The following is a 7,474-nucleotide window of genomic DNA, read 5'->3' on the forward strand; positions in this document are numbered from 1 at the left end:
AGGATGCATACGCGCGCCCCGTGGTCAGGTGACGAGCCTGCCCCTTGTCAGGAGTCACATGATAGGGGGAAGATGGCGGCGGTGACTGCCGAGGAGTTTGCGGCTCTGCAGATCTTGTTGAAGGTAGCCAAGGCGCCCGGTTACTCCTTGCCAGCTGCTTCGGGGAAAGTCGTCGTTTATCGTCGGCCTTTTAAAAATCTCTGGGCCAGGGTGTGAGGGCCTCGTAGTGATGAGAGTTGGCGCTGCAGGGGCTCCTTGTCCGAGTCCCACTGGGCTGCTGTTTTAGGAGCTCAGTTCTTGCTCTTACTTGTGGAGGTGCTGGTAGAGCTTACACCTAGAGGCTCATGTTTCATTGCTGTTTAGCAGTGGGCAGGGAACCTCTGGTCCTATCTATTTGTTATTAACAAAAGTTAGAGACGGTTGCTCTCTCTCCAAAACTCATATTACATACCAAGAGTTCTTGCTTTGGGGAAAAGTATGCCAGGTACTGGATACTACAATTATTAATAATAAATCCAATACAGGGCAGTGAAAATTCATAGAGCAACCTCCTCCCCCGGTGTACCCTGCTTCTCTCCCCTCCCCTGGATCTGCTTTCCCCCATTTAAGAAGCCGTGTTCTGTGTGAAGACTGAGCAATTAGTATGCAGTGCCCTTAGCAGCTCTCACTTCCACTGGTGTCCTCCGTGGAAGGTATGGAGATTTTTCTATAGATTGCTGTTGGCTCTGCTGATTTGTTCCTTTCCCATTTCTAGGCTTCATCCAAGGATGTCATTAAACAGCTCTGCTGTGAATGTTTTTCCAGCACAGCAGTTGGCTCTGGTAAATTGATTGACAGCACTAGTTCCAGCCTCTCAGCCACTCCTGAAGAGGCAGGTCGGTAAGGCTCAGGAAGGTTGATTGACAGCAATTATTTTCAGCCTCTAAGATGTAGCTGAAGAGGCCTATTGGGCAGACATTTTGGAATATCCTAAGAGTGTACCAAAGATTGAAGAAGGAGATAAAAAGTTAGGGTCACAGAACACAGAACAGAAATGTGAAGTTGATTCTCAGCATAAGTATGAAAAGCCTTTGTAATCTAAAGGCTACAGAAGGATTCACCTTCCAATATCCAAAGTAGGCAGTAAGAAAGGGTGGCAGGAGCTTCAAAGAACACATTTATATATAAATGTCATCACTGGAGGCTTTTTAGCCCTCTTTCAGCCTGTCCCCGTTACTCCTTTCTTGTGACACTTCCTCACATGCAGTGGCATTGGTTTCTAGGGATGGATGGAAATAAAATATTAGATGGTATGCTTTTGTGGTTTTCCTCATATGGACATTGTTTTTGGCAAAGTTTGTTCCTGGTTGGGACGATGCTGAAGTCTCTTAGGTGAGGTAGGTGTATGAGAAGAACACAGAGCATCAAGTCTGGATATTTCATCATGAACACTGTTTGGGTTATGTTGGGTCAGTGAATATGTGACAGCACGTGGGAGTGGGATGTAGACGTTGAAGGTAGTGGAAGGCCTGGGTGATACACAGGAAACTCTGTGGCTGCTCCTGGGCTCTGTCCCTCTGGATTCACCCATTTCCCGCTCTTCTCTCTCCTGTAGTTGATTTGCTCTCTGCACAAGCTCACCAGGCATGTGGTGTTCAAGTGCTTCACCTCTGCTGAAGACATTCTCCCTCTCTTCCCAGAAAACTTCCATCAGAGTCTAAAGAAACTGCTCACCAAAATAATTCTGGAAAACCTGTAAGTCTTCCTATCGTCTGTGTCTATGGATAATGGGATAGTTCTTTCTCAGATGTCTCCTGTACCTTGACGGTGTAGATGTATATGAGCAATTGGCAGCTTGCATTAGTGAAGGCAAATTCAGTGCCTCATGAGTGCTGGAATATTAAGGACTGAGATCTGATGTTTGAGACTTGTGTGATCATTACATAGAGCAGGCCACTGGTGGCTCTGCCATTAACTCTTTGTATGACTTTGGTCAGGGCTTTGTATCACCCTGTGCCTTTTTTTATTGTGATTTGTTTAACCTGTAAAGCATTTGGCAGCCTTTTTTTTCCCCCTCCCCTCTCTTTGGATATAGCAATCTCTGCCTTCTCCTTTGTACTTCCAGCTGAGTCAGAATGAGGGCTTGAATTTGGCAGCAGGAATTTTTTTCTCCTGTTTAATCTCCCCTCGTAGACCATGTGCCATGCAGCAGGGCTCCTGTAAAAACGAACCTTGCATCCCCCTCCTCTGGGGGGGAGATGTGAGCGCTGGCTCCACAGCATCCCCAGCTGACCTGGGGAGCAGGAGAACTGACTCGGGGATCCAATCAGTGACCTTCCAAATGGCAGCGCCCAGCACGTACCACCGAAGCCGCTGGGACAGTCCCAGCACTCTGCAGTCCTTCCACGAAGTGAGGTGTTAATGAGTCCCAAATTCGTAATGTTACCCACAAAGCTAGAAAGGTCAGTCGCAGAAAGCAGAGAGAAATAAGGTGAACTCGGCCATCCAGGAGTGGCGATTCTGATTGGTGAACGTGAAGAAGGAGCACTGTGCTTCCTCTCGTTGCAAGGCACGTAGCTTGTTTAAGGGACATACACTCAAAACTGACTGTGCCCAGAAAGATGCAGCCAGTCTGAGGTGTGGTGTTTGGTAGAAGAGTGCGGCACAACTTTTTTTTTTTTTAACCAAATTGAAAGCTTTTTTTTTTGTCTGGTTTTGCAGACCTGTCTGGAGAAGCGAGGCAGAGCTGAGTCAGAGTAAGTGCACCATCTCTGTATAACTTTTGGTGAAAGAGAGTGGTTTGATTGGTGCCATGGCACAGCTTGTAATCCTGTGCAAGCAGTTGGCCAAGAAATGTGCCAAACACCGATCAGTATCTGAAAATGTTCTTCATGTTGCTGTGTGCCTCGTAGAAAATTCAGTGCTGTGTAGAGATGGCCTGCAGCCCTCTCCTGTCCTGCAAAAATGGTAGGAATAATTAAGAAGACAGTACAGCCTGGCCTGGCTCACACTGCTTTGAACTGGAAGTCTGCGTACAAGTATTCCCTTCCTGCACTGTGGGTGGGATTCCTAGCTGACTCACTTTTCCTGTCCTTGTTCAGTGTAAATGGTTTCTGAAGCTCACTCTGGGTTCTTCCTCTCCTGACATGCTCAGATAATCTGTCAGGAAGAGCCTAAGAAGAGGGCAGGGAGAAAGGAGTTGTGGACTGCAAGATTTTCTCATTTTGCATCTGAGCAGCTAATCTGATGCCCTGGGGCAGGCTGCTGGCCAAAGGCCGCAGGTTTCATGCTGTTATTGACCTCTGATTGGTGTGTGAGCTGAAATTTAGACAGCTAGGCAGCAGTGAATCTGGGAGGTGAGGTTTAAATTTTATCCTGTTTTGAGTTTTGGAGGGCAGTACCGGAGAGCTGCTTCCGATGTGACCTGCAAGCTGTGCTGCTCCAGAAGGAAGGGCCTAGCGGTTAGAACAACAGGCTGAGAACCAGGACAACCAAGGCTGAACTCCTGCTTCTCCCACTGTCTCACCGGGCGAATCACTTTATCTCCCATTGCTCCAGGCACCCTCTTACATCGTGAGCTGTTTGGGTCAGAAATATTAATGTTGTAAGCCTCCTTGAGCCTTAATTGGAGAAATTGGCTAACAATCTGAATATTATTATTATGTCTCCTTGATGCCGTGTATGATTCTTAACTCCACTTTTCTAGTCTCCTTGCCCCGGCTGGTAGATATGGACTGGCGAGTGGACATTAAGACCTCCTCGGACAGTATCGGCAGAATGGCCATTCCCACCTGCCTGCTACAGATGAAGGTACGCAGTCTTATAATTTCCTGGCTGAAAGCACGAGGACAGCGTTTCTCAGGGGGCTGAACAGTGCAAGGAATGAGTGACACAAGCCCAGCAGTATTGTAAAAGTCTCCAGTTTCAAAACCAAATACTTTTTTTTTTTCTTTCATTTCCACAAGTTTACCAGAAATGTGAGAGTGATGTATAGGGAAAATAACACTCAGGTACGCAACAGGAGGATTTCAGGCGGGAACTGGGGCAATCTCCTTCTTCCAGCAGGAGATTGTAATCCCAACCACAGCAAACTCCAAAAACTTTTTTTAAATTTTTAGCAGGTTTGATTTTGAGATAAGAAAGTGTGAGAGGGCTCTTAGGCTCCCTTCCAAAGGGACAGGGAGAGCTGCTGTAGAGGAGAACTTTAAGCCCTATAATCTAGCACAAGTGCCATAGAAGGAGAGTGACAAACAACCTCAAAAATATGTGCTTTTGATATGTGACGCTTGAAAATGAAGTCTATTGGGGGTGGGGACCGTGACTGCTGAGAGCGATAATGGTGGGGGTAGTTTGTCCAGCTGCAGTCGGGGGGGGGGGGGGGCATGGAGGTTTCTTTGTACTCCTAAACCCAGAATCTTTCCATCCGTTTTATCAGAGCACTGTAAGTGACTGTGGATCACGAAACAGGCTCGACCTGTGACTTCTTTCCTGAGTCTGCTGCTTTTTCCCTGATCCCAGGCAAGGAGACGGTGATGAGTGACAGGGGCGAGGGCTCTTTCTAACCCAGACTCCATTCCTGCTTCACAGATCCAGGAAGATGCGGGTCTGTGCGGTGATGAGCCGGTCATTTCTGCAGTGACGATGGAGCTGAGTAAGGAGACGCTGGACACCATGTTAGATGGACTGGGAAGAATAAGGGATCAGCTTTCTGCCATAGCAAGCAAGTGACAGAGCAGCGCCGGCGGAGCATCAGTTGCAATGTTAACAGCAGAGACACTTTCATCCGTGTTTAATATTGGGAGGATGCAATGAGCCAATCAGGTCACGGCATTAACCTCTGTCTCTTATTCGGTGTACAGATCAACAGGAGAATGCAGGAGTGGCCTAATCCCCAACATCTTTAATTAAAAATAAAAGATTAGAACACCCACAGCTGTGAAAGCTGCTCTCTTATGGTAGGAGAGACCTTGGCTTGTTAAAGCTTGGGCAAGTGCTGAGCTCTTCCCATGTTCCTCTCTGAGGATGTTTCTTATGTCATAAGAGATCACAGATGAGCATCTGTCTGAGCACGGTGAGGAGGCTCTGCTGGGAGTTCAGGCAGGACCCAGAGGGCCCTGGCACGGTCTTGCATCCCAGGAGCCTTAAAGGAAAAATCTCAGGTATGGATCCTAGGAAGCCATCACCTTATGCATGAGAGACACCGATGGTTAGGAAAGCGAATGATACTCTGATTCCCATAGAAAATCCCTCTTTTAAAGAAGTGAGCATTCTTGATTTGTAAGCAGCTACCTGGCTTTCAGTTCTAGTAAAGGACTGAAGATCTGGGAACCAGCATGAAAGATGTAGGAGGGACCGTTGTGGGGAGACAGACAGGCAGTCTCTTTGGCTTTGAAATCTGGGACTGATTTTCTAGTGTTTCCAGATGGCAGTGCAAGAGAGCAGGAACACACCACAGGCAGGCTCCGAGAATTGGCAAGCTTCGGTACATTTCACGGCTTAATATGCCCAGACACAGCAATTATGATGCCTGGGATTATTGGGGTTATTTTTCAGCACAGCCCAATATCTGACATTTTGCTAAAAAGACTTTAGTTCAGTGTTTCAGGATTGGCCCGAGCTGAGTCCAAGCCTTGCTCCAGTAGATTCCATATAGAGTCTCGGTCATTCGCAGCGAACACCAAATCGAGAAGTAGGGGTGCAGCCTCTTCGGACTGTGCCACTGTACCATGCGGGCTGCTGCAAGTTCTGATCCACACGCTTGGGAGGTGGCAGGCGACGGGGCTGCAGTGCTCGCCTCACCTGAGGATGGCCCTGGGGACGCCGCGGCAGAATCTGCCTGCCCTTTGGGGGGCAGTTTGCAAAGGAGATAGTGATTTATTGGTGTGAATCAGCCTCCCCCAGACCACCCAAGAGACCATGTGTACGTTTAGGGCGGGGGGCGATCGGGGAAAAATAATGTGCCTAGGTTGTATTTTCTTCAGTTTTTTTTCCATGGAAATCGAGCTGCAGGCACAAGAACCCCCCAGCTGGCAGTGCCTGCATGTTCTCCCTGAAATGTGGTGCAGAGCCTGTGGGTGAAACGAAGCCAGAACTTGCAGATAGCTTCTTCTTGTTTTGTATCCTATCCAGCCTTTCTTACCAGGGAATGACTTGCCCCTGTAACATAGTTGAATAAAGTCTCTGGAGCCCCATCGGGTGCCATTTTTAAGCTATGTTTCCTTTCTTCATTGGAGTCGTGCTTTGCCCTGACACTGCCCCTCCTCTGCGATCAGCTCTTGGCAGGGTTTCTGTTCCTCTCGGCACCGTCACAGACTCGCTCAAGCTCTTTGGGAATTGACTTGTGCACTGAGATTTCCATTTCTGTCATAAACACCCCTGCAGAGAAGGCTTTCAAATTTGGACACAGGACGCTTCCTTTTGAAAGAATTTATCCAATGCACTAGCTGCCACTTGCTCAATCGTTCCCTGTTGTCTGTGACTGCTCCCTCTCCCCCCCCCCCCCCAAAAAAAAGTGCACAATCCTACTGCTTGCTTATTAATAGGGAACGGGGCCCTGTCGTCTGCATGAGGGAGATCATTGCAGTCATGCAGCACGGGGTTTTGCCGGGTTATTTGGGAGGGGAGAATGCCGGCGAGGCCTCGGCTGTGAGAGGTGCGGGTACCCTGCCTGCTTTCACATGTTGAGTGAGCTGTTCGGCAGCCTGTACGTTTACTGACCGAGACTGGATGTCAGCTTACCGTTCCAGGCAAACCAAAATGCGAGCCATGAATTGTGCAGATTTCCAATCAGTAAGTGCAAGTGGGCTTTGTTCCGAAAGGCATCCATTACATAACGGCATCATTTCCGGCTCCCGGTCCATTAGGAAGCAGAAAGTGCGGACCGTTGTACCTGGATTATATACACTTGGACCACTTAGGGGATAGGTTTTTCAAAGTGTTATGGTGTCTCAGTTTGGCACCAAAATTGGCCTCTTTGCATATAGAGTGGGACTGAGCACTTAAATTTAGGTGGCTACAGTATGGCGTTAAGTGCTTAGCTTGGCGTTTCAGCACTAATGCTTAAATTTGGCAATATTAATAGCAGGTTTAAATTTAGGGAAATCTTTTAAGCTGGAAATCTGTCTAGAATTGGGAGCCTAAAACTTTTTTTTTAGATTTAAATTTTTTATTGAATTTCATTAAAATCCATTTAAACAAAATATATAGATTGCAATATACAGATCATAATTCCAAAATGTATACACAAAACATTTCATATCTGTAATTACTAAATCCATAATAGGGGGAGAGGAAAACAACAAATTTTTCACACTATTAACAAGGATTCGATAAGAGAGAATCCCTACTTTTATTCGGCCTTATTATTTCCTTCAACATTGGTCTTATCCTGCAAAAACGTCTCCAAATGCATCGGATCATTAAAAGTAAACTTATTTCCTGATATGTTACAAAACATGAAGATGGGTACTTTAAGAAAAAGGTAGCCCCCAAAGCT

At 47.1% G+C, this 7,474-nt stretch overlaps 1 protein-coding gene across 3 annotated transcripts; it reads left to right on the plus strand.

Moving 5' to 3' along the window:
* LOC115079404 (COMM domain-containing protein 9-like) lies at positions 1–4,909 on the plus strand. Of its 3 annotated transcripts, XM_029582968.1 has the most exons (7): positions 40–123; positions 755–875; positions 1,128–1,132; positions 1,595–1,734; positions 2,701–2,735; positions 3,686–3,789; positions 4,567–4,909. In XM_029582968.1, exons 1-7 carry the CDS (start codon positions 73–75, stop codon positions 4,705–4,707), a joined length of 597 nt encoding a protein of 198 aa, XP_029438828.1. In that variant the 5' UTR covers positions 40–72; the 3' UTR covers positions 4,708–4,909. The 3 variants fall into 3 exon arrangements, with proteins under 3 accessions (XP_029438827.1, XP_029438828.1, XP_029438826.1); XM_029582967.1 differs by lacking the exon at positions 1,128–1,132 and having other exon boundaries at positions 1–123; positions 755–821; XM_029582966.1 differs by lacking the exons at positions 755–875; positions 1,128–1,132 and having other exon boundaries at positions 55–123.
* Positions 4,910–7,474: the final 2,565 nt, after the last annotated feature.

Source organism: Rhinatrema bivittatum, chromosome 17, assembly GCF_901001135.1.
Source record: "Rhinatrema bivittatum chromosome 17, aRhiBiv1.1, whole genome shotgun sequence".
In the NCBI taxonomy this organism is placed as follows: domain Eukaryota; kingdom Metazoa; phylum Chordata; class Amphibia; order Gymnophiona; family Rhinatrematidae; genus Rhinatrema; species Rhinatrema bivittatum.

Excerpts from the sequence above, each read along its gene's own strand:
- LOC115079404 (XM_029582968.1), top strand. The coding sequence starts at position 73 with ATGGCGGCGGTGACTGCCGAGGAGTTTGCGGCTCTGCAGATCTTGTTG. Across the intron at positions 124-754 it reads CTCTGCAGATCTTGTTGAAG|GCTTCATCCAAGGATGTCAT; the intron begins GTAGCCAAGGCG and ends TCCCATTTCTAG. Across the intron at positions 1,735-2,700 it reads AAAATAATTCTGGAAAACCT|ACCTGTCTGGAGAAGCGAGG; the intron begins GTAAGTCTTCCT and ends CTGGTTTTGCAG.